This window comes from Schistocerca piceifrons, chromosome 4, assembly GCF_021461385.2.
Source record: "Schistocerca piceifrons isolate TAMUIC-IGC-003096 chromosome 4, iqSchPice1.1, whole genome shotgun sequence".
NCBI classification, from domain to species: Eukaryota; Metazoa; Arthropoda; class Insecta; order Orthoptera; family Acrididae; genus Schistocerca; species Schistocerca piceifrons.
This window is the reverse complement of record NC_060141.1, coordinates 758,875,001-758,891,219: the sequence shown is the minus strand read 5'-3', so window position 1 is coordinate 758,891,219 and position 16,219 is coordinate 758,875,001. Positions and strand designations below refer to the sequence as shown.

Below are 16,219 nucleotides of genomic sequence, written 5' to 3'. Positions count from 1 at the left end.
GGTTGGTTTCCTGACCGATTAAAGTACTCGGTAGTGAAGCCACTTTATAAAAAGGGAGACATTGATAATGTTGACAATTTTAGACCTATTTCTATGCCATCGGTGTTTGCTAAAGTTATCGAGAAGGTTGTATATACAAGGTTACTGGAGCATTTAAATTCACATAATTTGCTGTCAAATGTTCAGTTTGGTTTTAGAAATGGTTTAACAACTGAAAATGCTATATTCTCTTTTCTCTGCGAGGTTTTGGATGGATTAAGTAAAAGGTTGCAAACGCTAGGTGTTTTCTTTGATTTAATGAAGGCTTTTGACTGTGTTGACCACAAAATATTACTGCAGAAGTTGGACGATTATGGAGTAAGGGGAGTAGCTTACAATTGGTTCGCCTCTTACTTTAAGAACAGAAAGCAGAGGGTAATTCTCCGCAATATTGAGAGTGGTAGTGATGTTCAGTCCCACTGTGGCACTGTTAAGTGGGGCGTTCCCCAAGGGTCGGTGCTGGGGCCACCGCTGTTTCTTATTTATATAAATGATATGCCTTCTAGTATTACAGGTGATTCAAAAATATTTCTGTTTGCTGATGACACCAGCTTGATAGTGAAAGATCTTGTGTGTAATATTGAAACAGTAACAAATAATGGAGTTCATGAAATAAGTTCGTGGCTTGTGGAAAATAATTTGATGCTAAATCACAGTGAGACTCAGTTTTTACAGTTTCTAACTCACAATTCAACAAGAACCGATATTTTGATCAGACAGAATGGGCATATTATAAGCGAGACGGAACAGTTCAAGTTCCTAGGCGTTCGGATAGATAGTAAGCTGTTGTGGAAAGCCCATGTCCAGGATCTTGTTCAGAAACTAAATGCTGCTTTATTTACCATTAGAACAGTATCTGAAATAAGTGACACTTCAACACAAAAAGTAGTCTACTTCGCATATTTTCATACGCTTATGTCGTATGGTATTATTTTTTGGGGTAATTCTTCTGATTCAAAAAGGGTGTTTTTGGCTCAAAAACAGGCTGTTCGAGCTATATGTGGTGTAAGTTCGAGAACCTCTTGGCGACCCCTATTCAGAAATCTGGGAATTCTGACATTGCCCTCACAGTATATATTTTCTTTAATGTCGTTTGTTGTTAGCAATATTAGCTTATTCCCAAGAGTTAGCAGCTTTCACTCAGTTAATACTAGGCAGAAATCAAATCTGCATGTAGAATGCACTTCCTTGACTCTTGTGCAGAAAGGAGTGCAGTATTCTGCTGCATCCATTTTCAATAAGCTACCACAAGAACTCAAAAATCTTAGCAGTAGCCCAAACTCTTTTAAGTCTAAACTGAAGAGTTTCCTTATGGCTCACTCCTTCTATTCTGTCAAGGAGCTCGTGGAAGAGCTAAAAAATTAAGCAAATTCCAGTGTTACATTGTTGAATTTCTTCATTTAAATTTACGACTTGTCACCTGAATATGTTTTTTTATATTTCATTTTATCTGTTTCTAATATCGTGTTATAATTTCATGTATTGACTCGTTCCATGACCATGGAGACTTCTCCTGAATTTGGTCCCACGGCACAATAAATAAATAAATAAATAAATAAAATAAACAACCGGGAGCTGCACGCTTCATACGACACTGTTAAGAAGATCTGATACAAACTTGAGGGACAACAATTCACCCTGTTTACGGACCAGAAACCTCTCATGTAAGCATTTGAAGAAAAACCTGACAAAGCCTCTCTGGTACCGCGCGTCGCGGAATTTGAATCCACGCCAGACGTCATAGACGTCGAAGACCCTGCACCATCGTGCCTTAAGCTGTGTCAGCGCGTGCCTCCTGGCCCGCTTTTAGTGTGGGGGCACCACAGTGGAACATGTGGTCCCAGCGGCGAATAGCGGCGCCCCTGATAGCGTACTTAAACGCTGGCCACTCGCTCAGCCAGTTGGTCTAATCTCGCTTATGTCGGGTTACACCTCGCTTTGCGCTAGACTGCTTACTTCATGGTTCGTGTTTCCTTGTGACTCTGTTGTTCGGTCTTGTTGTATTCGTTCCGTCCTACATTGGTCATGTCCGTCCTCTTCCGTTGTGTTGTTGTTCATGGGCCTCTCCGCGGGTCCCGCCGGGCCTTCCATCTTTGCTACCCCGCGACTGTCCTGGTCGCAGTTACAACATTTTGGCGACGAGGTAAAAGGTGGTCGTTCTTGGTATGGAGGCGAAGTTGGTCTGTCTGCTGGAGCAACAGCAGCAGCTCATGCAGCAGCAGCTCATGCAGCAGCAGCTCATGCAGCAGCAGCAGCTCCAGTTAGACATCTTACAAAAGTCACTGCAGTTGCTAACGGACAAAGTCGATGCCCGGGACGCGTTACCGCAGCAGCTTCAGGATCCTCGAGTGTCCGATGCTTTCCCGCGTCCGTCGTTGTTTCCACCCTTTAATGACGCTAAAGAGGACTGTAAAACCTACTTACATAGGCTGAAACAACATTTCACGGCTTTTCAAGTCACAGACGACTCCTTGCAGCGGTCGTTGTTTTTGTCTTGGGCCTCTCCGAACACATTCTTTCTTCTCCGCAAATGGGCACCATTGTCCGATCCTGTGGCTCTCTCTTTCCAGGAGATCTGCCTTTTGCTGACAAACTATTATTCCCAACACTACCACTCAGTCGCCTCTCGGTTGGAGTTCCACCAGTACCATAAACAGCCTGGTCAATCGTATCGTTCCTGGGTCACGGACTTGCAGGGCTTCAGCCATCGATGCGATTTTACATGCACCAATCAGCAGTGTACGGCTTCGTATGCAGACACCCTCATCCGGGATGTGGTGGTTCAGCTGGCTCTAGATCCTGAGGTCCGTACTGCGGCACTGAAACTCAACACCACTCCTTGGAAGACATTCTCCGCATTGCCCACTCCTTAGAAATTGCTCAAGCGGCTAATGAGCGTCTTATGGCGCGACCGCAGGTGGCAGCGATCGCGGTGTCCTGGCGGGTTTCGCCCTCGCGACGTCGACGTGGCCCGGCCGACAGTGGCCAGCGCCGTCTGGACTCTTCATGTTCCGACGTCTCTATGGCATCGGCACCTTTGATCGCCCCTCGTTGCCGGTCGCGCGGCCCAATTCCGCCTTGCCCACAGTGCTTTACTGCCCATTCGCGGGCTGACTGTCCCCACCACTGGAAAACGCGCACGCTGTGTAACAAGGAGGGCCACATCCAATCGGTTTGTCATAGTCGCTCGATTCGATCCCGCCCTGCCCCGTCCCACAGGATGACCCATCGGCGCAGAAGCTTTTCCTCACAGTCCGCATTTTCACAGAGGAGTGTTCAGGTCGACACTGGGGCCACCGTCTCCCTGATTAATATGGCGACCTATACACGGCTGGGCTCCCCTGCATTGTCGCCTCCCTCTCGCCGTTTGGTCGCCTACGGAGACAGTTCCATTCCCCTTCGTGGGCAGTTCGTCGTCCAGGCGACACAGAAGCATGGCCCGCGGCTCCTTACCCTCTTTGTCGTCGACCATCCGTCGGCTTCGAATATTTTTGGCCTGGATGCATTTCAACTGTTTGGCTTTTCAATTTCCGACGAAGTTAAGGTTGTTTCCACGGCTGTTCCCTTTCAGGACTTGGACGATCTGTGCTCCGCTTTTGCGTCGTCGTTTGCACCAGATCTCAGATGTGCCTCCAGCTTTCAGGCGCACATCACCCTCCGGCCGGATGCACAGCCTCACTTTTTCTGGGCCCGGCCCCTTCTGGTGGCCTTACGGCCAGCGGTCAAGCAGGAACTTGATCGGTTCTAGGCTGCTGGCATGCTAGAACCTGTCACCTATAGTGCATGGGCGACACTGCTGGTGCTCATACGGAAGCCCAATGGGTCCCTTCGGCTGTGTGGGGACTTCGGCACTACAGTCAATGCTCAGTCCCTCGTTGACACTTACCCCATTCCCCGGCACGAAGACCTTCTTGCCAAGCTTGCCGGGGGAGAGTATTTTTCCAAGATCGACCTGGCTGAGGCATACCACCAGTTGCCCTTGGATGCCGAATCTCAGAACATCATGGTTATCAACATGCCTTTCGGACTGTATAAGTACAAGCGCCTTCCCTTTGGTGTCTCTTCGGCGCCGGCCATTTTCCAGCAACTCCTGGAGCAGCTTGCCCAGCCTATCCCTGCATGTGTGAATTATCAGGATGACATCTTGGTCACTGGGCGTTCCCGCCAGGAACATTTACAAAACCTCAGCACCTTATTTCACGCTCTGCAGTCTGCTGGTCTACGCTGTTGGCTGGACAAGTGTCGTTTTTTTCAACCGGAAGTGGAATACTTGTGCCACTGGCTTAGCAAAGATGGCATTCGCCCTTCGGGTCATAATGTCGCGGCCATTGAGGCCCTTCCTCGTCCCAAGGACTTATCGGAACTGCAGGTGTTTCTGGGCAAGGTTACTTATTACTTAAAGTTCTTGCCCCAGGCTGCCTCCGTTGCTCAACCCCTCAATCACTTGCATCGCAAAGGGGTACCTTCTGTTTGGACTCCTGCCTGTGATCAGGCTTTTCTCCATTTAAAGGCAATGCTGAAGTCCACCCCTTACCTTACTCGCTTCTCTCTAGACCGCCCCTTGGTTGTGGCAGCAGATGCGTCGGCAGACAGCAATGGGGCCGTCCTCACGCACCGGGATGCCGATGGCTCTGAACAGCCCATCGCTTATGCTTCTAAGATGTTGACCCCAGCGCAACGGAACTACTCCCAAATTGAGAAGGAGGCCCTGGCGATCGTGTTCACCGTCCAAAAATTTCATTCCTATCTCTTTGGGGCAAAGTTCACCCTCCTGACGGACCATAAACCCTTGGTTACACTTTTTGGACCCCACTCTCACGTTCCCGAGCGGACGGCTCAACGTCTCCAGCGCTGGGCATTGTTTTTACGTAATTACGCTTACACCATCCAGTATAAGCCCACCACCCACCATGCTAATGCGGACGCTTTGTCACGTCTCCCAGTGGGCCCCAATCCTGCCTTTGACCAACAGGTGGTCATCTGCTTTCACATTGATTCCGCCCGCCGGGATGTGCTGCACGGTCTTCCTCTTATGGCTGTTGACGTTGCTGCGGCTACCCGCCGCGACCCTGTCTTGTGGCAAGTTCTCAACTATGTGGTCCACGGGTGGCCATCCTATGTTACTCGTCAGATGCAGTCTGATTTCAGCCCCTGGCACCACCTGTCCCACAGGCTCTCTGTGGTCGATGATCTCCTTCTGTTGGCCATGGAGTCAGATGCCCACTGGGTGGTCATCCCTCCGGAATTGCGGATTTTGGATGCTCAGTTTGTTACACCGCGGGCACTGGGGTATGTCCCATATGAAAGTTTTGGCTCGCCGGCATGTTTATTGGCCTGGCACCGATGACGATACTGAGCGCCGCCTGGTCCGTGGCTGTACTGTCTGTGCGCATCACCAGGCAAGCCCCCCTCAGTCGTTTGCACCCTGGCCTGTGCCTCGCCGGCCCTGGGATCGCATCCATGTCGATTTTGCGGGCCCGTTTTTGGGGTCCATGTGGTTACTCATCGTTGATGCCTGCTCCAAATATCCATATGTTGTCCGAATGGCATCCACCACCACGGAGGCTACCCTAACGGCCCTGGCCCATGTTCTCGCCATTGAGGGCCTGCCCCACAAACTGGTTTCCGATAATGGTCCTCAATTCACATCACCCTCCTTCCACGACTTCTGTCAGGCCAACGGTATCAAGCATATCCGTAGCCCCCCCTTTCTACCCTTCGTCCAATGGCGCAGCGGACAGGCTTGTCCGCACTTTTAAACACCAGTTGACTAAGGCGGTCGACACATCTCCAACCAGATCCGCCCTCACCCTGTTTTTGAGCACCTATCGCATTACGCCAATTGACGGTCGCAGTCCGGCAGAGCTCCTTCATGGGCAACAGCCGCAGACCCTGCTCCATTTGCTGCTGCCGTCCTCCTCCCGACCCCGCTCTCGGCCCTTGCAGCGGTATGCCCCTGGCATGGCCATGTGGGCCCACGAGTACGGGCACAAGGTGGGTTGGACACTCGCCACGATCGTCACGGCCCATAGACGGTATGTTACGTCGGTGCAGACGTCTACAGGGACAGAGCGCCGCCATCATAATCAGCTCCGTCCTCGTGCTGCCACGGGACTCACGCCACCGTCTCTTTCCCTACCTCCTTCGGGTACGGAAGTGGTCCTCGAGTCACCGTCCCAGCCCCCAGTTGCCATCTCCCCACAGGCCTGCTGCTGACTCTCTCTGCCTCCGGGTGGATTGGCAGCTCCCTCCCCCACCCTGGATTCTGGATCGGCTGTCATGGATACCTCGGGCATCCCTTCCTCCCCGCCGCTAGCGGTTGATACGCCCAGTTCCTCTTCCCACTGCCGCCCACCTCGGCACCGTCCGGGGCATTTCCGCCCCTACGCGCAAGTTTCAGGGGGGAGGGATCTAGTACCGTGCATCGCGGAATTTGAATCCGTGCCAGACATCATGGACGTCGAAGACCCATAGAGGTCTCTGCACCATAGAGGTCTCTGCACCATCGCACCTTAAGCTGTGGCGGCACGTGCCTCCTGGCCCGCTTTTAGTGTGGGGGCGCCACAGTGGAACACGAGGTCCCAGTGGCCAATAGCAGTGCCCCTGATAGCGTACTTAAGCGCCGGCCACTCACTCATCCAGTCAGTCTAATCTCGCTTACGTCGCTTTACACCTCGCTTGCGCTAGACTGCTTTCTTCCTGGTTCATGTACGAGTTTGTTTCCTTGTGACTCTGTTGTTCGGTCTTGTTGTATTCGTTCCATCCTACATTGGTCGCGTCTGTCCTCTTCTGTTGTGTTGTTGTTCACGGGCCTCTCCGCGGGTCCCGCCGCGCCTTCCGTCTTTGCTATCCCGCGACCGTCCTGGCCGCAGTTACAACAGCCTCACCATGCCAGCTACGCCACTTAGATTTCATTGGACAATTCACAACCAAGATTGAACACATCAGCGGTGAGAAGAATGTGCCAGCTGCTGCTCTACCATGCATTCAAGAGATCACAAAGGCTGTGGACTATGAAGCCCTCACAGCAGCACAACAGCTTGATACAGAGCTTGGCAGAACCCGCTGGTCTACAGCTCCAGCATCATCTGCTGCCAGCATCAAATGTCTGTATATACTGTGATGTATCAATGTCAAGAGCGTGTCCTTTTGTGAAAAAGGGTTTCCACCAGCAAGCCATTGCTTCATTGCATCGGCTGTCACGCCCAGGAGTCCTCGGAACCACCAAGCTGGTCAAACGAACTTTTGCGTGACAAAGTTTGAATGCAGGCTACAAGGCTTATGCATATCAGTGCACCGCATGCCAGCACAATAAAATTATATGACATGCTCACGCATCGCTTGGCACATTTTTGCCACCCAATCAACATTTTGAGCATATACATTTGGGTGTCATAGGACTTCTCCCACCATCTGAAGGGCTTATCTACTGTCTGACCGCAATCGATCAGTTCACACGTTGGCCAGAGGTTTTTCCCATGGCAGACATCACAGCAGAGACTTTAGCTACCACCTTTTTCTGTGGGTGGGTTGCCCATATCGGTGTTCCCCTATGCGTCAGGACAGATCAAGGTAGATTATTCGACTCACATCTGTTCAAGGCTCTCGCTTCGCTGCTTGGAATAAAGATGATTAAAACCACAGTGTACCACCCAGTGGCAGATGGACTTGTGCAACAACTGCATCAAGAGTTAAAGGTGTCCTCATGGTGTCACAACTCACAACGTTGGACCATGTCACTACTTATCATACTACTGGGCATCTGTGCAGCTGTAAAGGAGGATGTGGGAGCCAAGGTAGTTGAGATGGTGTATGGACAAACAATTCGTCTGCCAGGTGAATTTTTCAGCAGTACTCGTAGCGATGTGATCAAAGCCTCAGACTCTGTTATGAAATTGTGGTTGCACATATGGCAACTGTGCCTCATGGCACCTAGAGAACTACAGTCTCATCATCCATTTGTATTCCATGACCTGTCAAGATGCAAACAAGTTTTCATTCAGCACGACGCCATGCGCAAACCATTACAGCTACCTTATGAAGGACCCTACAATGTGCTCAGTGAGGGCAAGAAACAATTCGAAGTGGATGTTCGCAGTAACCTCATGACAATTTCAGTTGACAGACTAAAGCCTAGTTACAACACCACTTCCACCAGCTGGGACAAGGCAACTGGACAAGCCAATACAAACATGTCAGCACAGCTTCCCATCCCACACCCAAGTGCAGGCGCCATGCAACCGAGGTTAACCAATTGCACTGGTGACACTGCAAGAATCGGCACAACTGCAATGCAACTCAAGTGGTTACGCAGTCAGGATGTCGTGTGTAATTCAAGCAACAACATCGTTGACACTGGGGGAGGGGGTGTGGGATCCTATAGCGATAGTGGAAAATTATCTTGCTGCAAAGTGCCGCTTGTCAAAGAAGTTTATGAGACATTATGTAGTCATAATATTGTTTATTCTTTTTTTATTTTGGTCGCTATGTGTAGCAAGAAATATTTCTTATGCATTGTCTCTGTAGCTGCGCTTCGTAAACGTTGGAATAAATCTTGTCAAATACCCAACAGGATTATTACACTCTTCTTGAAATCTGTCTTATGAATACTATGTGTGGGGAAGATATATCTATATATTAAGAGATATATGATAATCACAAGAGGTTCTGTCATACACTGCACTAAATTGATGTGTAGATTCACAGAAAGGGCAAATATTAAACTATTTTGGGCATTATTCTGAGCTCACAAAATAGAGAAGTTAGGCACAAAGGTTCACAGACATGTATGGACAGATCAGTAACTTATGGTATGTGTAGCAATAGTGGTGATTTTATTGGAATTTTTAATTTTTGAAAGTCAAAGTTTGTCATCTAGCCTAGGCGTGTATCATTTTTTGGCGAGAACCCTGTGTTAGAACATATGACTAAAGGCAAGCTGGAGAAGACTTTGGCCATGGAAACAGACTTATTTATGACAATAGTGGATATAAACTGTAATGTTCCTGTGAAAACTTAAGTGTGCCTCTTTGACTCTTCAACTATACCATTGTCTGCAGCCATTTCTGAGGATGGTGCAAAGAACCAGTATGGAAATTAAGTGGGGAGTGTTAAGTGGTGTACAATTTACAGTTGGATTAGGAGTTTACCAGGGAGCAATCAAATAATTACACTACTGGCCATTAAAATTGCTACACCACAAAGATGACATGCTACAGATGCGAAATTTAACCCACAGGAAGAAGATGCTGTGATATGCAAATGATTAACTTTTCAGAGCATTCACTCAAGGTTGGCGCTGGTGGCGACACCTACAACGTGCTGACATGAGGAGAGTTTCCAACCAATTTCTCATACACAAACAGCAGTTGACCAGCGCTGCCTGGTGAAGCGTTGTTGTGAAGCCTCATGTCAGGAGGACAAATGCATACCATCATGTTTCTGACTTTGATAAAGGTCAGATTGTAACCTATTGCGATTACGGTTTATCGTATCGTGACATTGCTGCTTGCGTTGGTCGAGATCCAATGACTGTTAGCAGAGTATGGAATCGGTGGGTTCAGGGGGGTAATACGGAATGCCGTGCAGGATCCCAACAGCCTCGTATCACTAGCAGTCGAGATGACAGGCATCTTATCTGCATAGCTGTAATGGACTGTGCAGCCACGTCTCGATCCCTGAATTAACAGATGGGGACGTTTGCAAGACAACAACCATCTGCACGAACAGTTCGACGACGTTTGCAGCAGCATGGACTATCAGCTCGGAGACCATGGCTGCGGTTACCCTTGACGCTGCATCACAGACAGGAGCGCCTGCAATGGTGTACTCAAACACGAATCTGGGTGCACGAATGGCAAAACATCATTTTTTCGGATGAATCCAGGTTCCGTTTACAGTATCATGATGGTCGCATCAGTGTTTGGTGACATCGCGGTGAACGCACATTGGAAGCGTGTATTCATCATCGCCATACTGGCATATCACCAGGCGTGATGGTATGGGGTGCCACTGGTTACACTCCTCGGTCACCTCTTCTTCGCATTGACAGCACTTTGAACAGTGGACGTAACATTTCAGATGTGTTACAACCCTTGGCTCTACCCTCCATTCGATCCCTGTGAAACGCTACATTTCAGTAGGATAACGCACGACTGCATATTGCAGGTCCTGTACGGGCCTTTCTGGATACAGAAAATGTTCAACTGCTGCCCTGGCCAGCACATTCTCCAGATCTCCCAGCAATTGAAAACGTCTGGTCAATGGTGGACGAGCAATTGGCTCGTCACAATACGCCAGTCACTACTCTTGATGAACTGTGGTATCGTGTTGAAGCTGCATTGCAGCTGTACCTGTGCACGCCATCCAAGCTCTGTTTGACTCAATGCCCAGGCGTATCAAGGCCGTTATTACGGCTAGAGGTGGTTGTTCTGGGTACTGATTTCTCAGGATCTATGCACCCAAATTGTGTGAAAATGTCATCACACGTCAGTTCTAGTATAATATATTTATCCAACTAATACCCGTTTATCATCTGCATTTCTTCTTGATGTAGCAATTTTAATGGCCAGTAGTGCACAATGGCATGGCAGGTGTCATACACATTACCTTTTAATATGTGCCCTAAGTACTCTAATACTCATTTACAGCAATTTGATGTAGCAGTGTTTTTAACCATCATCTCTACCTTGTACATAAACCAACAATATGATGTGATAGCTATCCAACACATAGAGAAGGTGTTGAGTAACAGACAGGCACTCATACACACATAGCCAATGTCGTCTCCAGACACAAAGGCCCGACTGTGATGAGCAGCAAAGTCAGATGGGGTGGGCCGTGGATATACAGAAGAGGTGTGGGATGGGGAAGAGGAGGGATGGAAGGGTAGGGGTGATGGAAGACAGTGCAGTACTGCCTGTGGGGAGTGAGCATAGGTGCAGTGGGGTCATGATGGTGTGCTGATAGGTGCAGCATCAGGCAGCTGTGCTGGGGGGAAAAAGTGAAGAAGAGAGAAGCAGAGAAGCAGAAATGCTTATGCAGGTGGGCCAGAAGGACTTAAAACGTATGACGCAGGACTGGGGGCAGGGAAGGGAATAGAGGCAGGTGAGGGACAGTACTAGTGAAGTTTGAGGCCAAGGGGAGAGGTGGGGGCAGTGGGTGAGGGGTGGGGGGTGGGGGTGGGGGGGTACAGGAACAAAGGGTATATTGCAGCGAGTGTTAACACTAGTGTAATTCAGAAAACCTGCTGGTGGTGCGCGGATTGCGCATCAGTCACTGAAATCAAGCACATCATTTCACAAAGCTTGCTTGGCAACTGGGTGGTCCAACTGTCACAGTTTGGGATAGCCCTTCAAGAAGACATACAGTCTGTTAGTGGTCATGTCCATACATGATGGCGCACAGTGGTCACAATTAGGTTAGTAGACTACCTGGCTGGTTTCGTAGATAGCCCTACCTTCGATGGGGGTAGCAAATGCCTGCAGTTGGACGAGAAGGTGGTCATGGAAGAAAAGATATAGGGTAATTCCCCCATCCCTAGCCAGAATGCAATCCCAATCCTGCATTGTTGCTTGACCATCAAATTACCGATCTCTGCCTCCAAGCCATCCTTCCCCAATGACCTCTATCTGTTCAAGTTCCATCAGAATCATGTAAATCAGACCCAAGCCTCCTTGCACTACCTCTGCTCCAACCACAAAGTCATCCTACCCTGCTATCCCAAATTCCTACATCCCAACTCCCCTATTCATATTTAACAAATAAGCTGCTGAAATTACATTCCATCAGACAGTGAGCCACTCAACATGCAACTATAACACTTATATTTAATAATAATCATTACTTATACACAGTTTAAGAAAATGTAAACAACAGTAACTATATAATAGGCATCTGAAATGGAAGAACAGCAGTCTACTAACCTTAATACACCACACTAAACCACCACAACAAGTATTGTGTGTATCAGCTTCCCTCCTGAAAGCAGAATACTCATATTCCATCCTTCATCTGTGTTGTTCTTCTAGATCACCACTTTCTCATCTGTAAGAAATAATTATTATAATAAGAAAAGTTTTTGAAGAGTATGTCAGAAAATTTAATGTGTTTTAATTGTTTTTTAATTGTGATACAGAATATCTGAAATTCAATTACATACAAAATACAATGTGAAAAGTAACAGTTAATTAATTAGTATTTTTACAACAGATTGTGTTTGCAATGTCAAAAACTAGTTTATTAAACATTAGAGTTCAGCAGAATTTACAGCCCTGAGTCCCAATAGTCTGACAAATTATAGGAGCGACAAAGTACCATACTCTTTTACTTCGTTTTTAAATATATGGGAGTTTTCAATTTTGTGCTAAATTCTTACCTGTAACTTCTACAGACTTCTGTGCAATACTATAAAACTTCATTCTGAGCCCTACATGTGTATGTGGTAGTGAATTAATGGTTTATCCTAAATGTATTCTAGTTATTAACCAGAAATATGATCAAGGACTGATGTTTTGGCAGTTAAGTGTAACAATCTATAGAACCTTAAAGGAGCACCTGCTATACAACTTTACACAAAATACCAGTTTCCCAAAATCTTGCATATCGCTTAAAAGTTGAAGTTTGTATGCATGAGTCAGGTCTTAGTCCCACACTCATCACATGGCGGTTGGGAGGCAGATGTGGGAATCCCACACTGAAGTCATAGGGAAAGTCCTAGAGGTGGTGGTTTGCCATTGCTTCCTGCAACCTGTTAAGAAATGTCAAGTGTATACCTCTGTCATGTGGATGACAGTAATGAGTGTTTGAACAGGTGATGTTTTTGTCATGTTATGGATGAAGGGGAGAGTGAGAGAGAGTGAGAGAGAGAGAGTGAGAGAGAGAGAGAGAGAGAGAGAGGAACTCAGTGGTGGCACACAGACTATTATTCTTGAATAACACCAAGAGCACCACCAAGCTTAATGTCCTCATCTGATGGATGGATCACCTACAACATTGTCACATTCCCTCTCTCAATGAGACACCATGGAGGGGTATGGAATATTACTCACGACATCAGTACAGAGACTGATAATCATGAACTGCATTCCATCACTTCTCATACACTTACAGGCCAAACACAGGTGATGAAAATTTCTTCCATCAGCAGGATTCAACCAGTTTCCTCCAAGTCAACCGGCACTGCACAGGCATGTCTCAGTGATCTCGACAACGGAGGCAGGTTCCAAAGTCACAATATTTTTTGCCAGTGTAGCCCCATCTTGCTGGGTTAAACCTTGATCTGCTCACTTTTAACCTCAGCCTATTCAGGGTTTTCAAGTCACACAGTCCTCATCATGGGCAGGAGATAACACATTGCTGACCATTAAAACTGCAATAACACAAAGGTGGCAAGCAACAAATGCCAAATCTGCTGCTGAGAGCATTACGATGCAGCCAAATGGAAGGCCTACAAGGTGCAGAAAACCCATAATGCACAAGGATTTTTGGTATCTTGCCTCAAAACAGCATCAGCTATCACACGGCAACAAAGTGAGAGTTAAATTTGTCTCTGTTCTAGAGGTTTTCATACTTCAAGCTAAGGTATTGAAAGTATGAGAAAAAAAAAATGTTTTGAACCTGAAGTTGCAGTGGCAGTTGATGATGCCAATATTGACTGTATGTTTATCATGGGGCTCTCATGTGGTGATTTCAAATTAGCAATTGTTAACATTAATTATTATAATCTGGGTAGACAGTTTTGTAGGTAGGCTGTCACAGCTGCTGGCGTTTGTATTTTTCTTAAATCTAATGTGGAATATAAAAGGATGGGTGAGGCAGAAGCATTGAGTACTGAAAAACATTTTGAATCTGCTGCTGTTCAGTTGCTTTATAGCAGTATATAGAGCACCTAGTGGGAACACAGACACCTTTATTAATAAATTGGAGTCTCCGCTGGACATCACATTTACTAAAAAGCCATTACAACTGTCAGTGGGGACTTTTAATATAAACTTTGTGAATGAATCTGCATCAAGGAAACTCTTTCTTAATGTATTCCACAGGTTCCTCTTATAAACAGCCTCACAGGAATAACAAATAAAACAAAGTCTTATAGACAACATATTTTCTAATGTAGACACCACAAAGATAGAAATTATTAACATGGCTTACGGCCATCCAATCATAATGCCCTCATCCTTACAATTCCAGCTATACCTCTGAAGAAAAGGGAAAGTACTTGTGTAAGACAAAAGAAACTTTACTGTGGGAAACTGCACTAGTTTTGTTGGAAATCTAAGTAATCAATCTTGGTGAGAAGGGCTTTTGCAGTCAGATAGTAACAATGCATCTGATGTGTTCTCTCCAATATTCATGTCCAATTTTGAAATGAGTTTTCCAAGGAAATTGGCCAGAGTCCATTCATGTCAGATCACTAAATCTAATTCTACATCTACATCCACACTCCGCAAGCCACCTGACAGTGTGTGGCGGAGGGTACTTTGAGTACCTCTATCGGTTCTCCCTTCTATTCCAGTCTTGTATTGTTCGTGGAAAGAAAGATTGTCGGTATGCCTCTATGTGGGCTCTAATCTATCTGATTTTATCCTCATGGTCTCTTCGCAAGATATACGTAGGAGGGAGCAATATACTGCTTGACTCCTTGGTGAAGGTATGTTCTCAAAACTTCAACAAAAGCCCGTACCGAGCTACTGAGCGTCTCTCCTGCATAGTATTCCACTGGAGTTTATCTATCATCTCTGATACGCTTTCGCGATTACTAAATGATCCTGTAACGAAGAACGCTACTCTCCGTTGGATCTTCTCTCTCTCTCTTCCATCAACCCCATCTGGTACGGATCCCACACTGGTGAGCAATATTCAAGCAGTGGGTGAACAAGTGTACTGTAACCTACTTCCTTTGTTTTCAGATTGCATTTCCTTAGGATTCCCCCAATGAATCTCAGTCCGGCATCTGCTTTACCGAAGATCAACTTTATATGATCATTCCATTTTAAATCACTCCTAATGCCTACTCCCAGATAATTTATGGAATTAACTGCTTCCAGTTGCTGACCTGCTATATTGTAGCTAAATGATAAAGGATCTTTCTTTCTATTGTATTCACAGCACATTACACTAGTCTACATTGGATTACATCAGGCATTAAGATTTCCTGTAGGACTTTAAAAAGCCCAGTTCTCAAATAAAAAGATCAACAGATCTCCAGTTTATAAAATATGCAGAAAGTTTATCGGCAGATAATTGCAAAGTCAAAACTATTAGAAATGACAACATAATAAGAATGTCAGGCAATAAATCAAAACCTCTACGGGACACTAAAAAAAGGGAAATAGGAAAGATCAAAAAACAATACCTACAAATTCGAATAATATCAATATTGGCAAAAGAGACCTGCAAAATTACATAACTGATTACTTTACAAAGGCTTCCCAAACACTTAATTTAAATTTTGCATATCAGGCTAAACTTAGGTATCATACATCTACATATGACATAAGGTTAGTTCCAATTAGTGAATATTAAATAGTAAAAGTGATTAAAAGCCTCAAATGCAAAATGTCAGCAGGTGTAGATGATGTACTGCGTCACTTATAATCTGTACTGCTTCACAAACTACACGGGTCATGGCTCACAGTGTTAATTTGTTATTCACTGAGGAAGTGCTCCACCACAGATCAAGAATGTGGAAACTAATACCTTTATTTAAGAGTGGTAATACACATAAAGTTGAAAATTATCAACTCACTTCACTCCCCTCAGTATTCTCTAAAATAATTGAAAGATTTACGAAACAACAAATCACCCAATACTTAAATGACCACAGTCTACCGAATAATAATCATCTTGACTTTTGAATAGGCAAAAAAAAAGAAACAGCTATAATGGATTAGACACATGAAATAGTAATAAACTTGGATAGCAGCAGCTCTGTAGTAGTTGATTTAGATCTTTCTAAAGCCATTGATACTCTTAATCATGAAGTTGTTTTAGATAAGCTGAAAGCAATGGCGATGACAGGGATAGAAAACAGATGGTTTCAATGGCATTTGCAAAATAGATTACAGGTTGTGGAACTCACATCAGCTCATTCTAATCATAAAATCAGATGAGTATTTGCTGCACAGAAAGTAAAAAAAACCAACAACAACAACAACAACAACAATGTACAGAAGGGCAG

At 46.0% G+C, this 16,219-nt stretch overlaps 1 protein-coding gene across 3 annotated transcripts in view; it reads right to left on the bottom strand.

Annotated features, from left to right (window-relative positions):
* LOC124794791 (palmitoyltransferase ZDHHC3) overlaps positions 1 to 16,219 on the bottom strand; it is a 118,916-nt gene that overhangs the window by 80,936 nt on the left and 21,761 nt on the right. For all 3 annotated transcript variants that reach the window (XM_047258443.1, XM_047258444.1, XM_047258445.1), the window contains exon 2: positions 11,964 to 12,084. In XM_047258443.1, coding sequence (XP_047114399.1) covers positions 11,964 to 12,044 — 81 coding nt within the window. In that variant the 5' untranslated portion in view covers positions 12,045 to 12,084. The remainder of the gene's footprint in view (positions 1 to 11,963; positions 12,085 to 16,219) is intronic.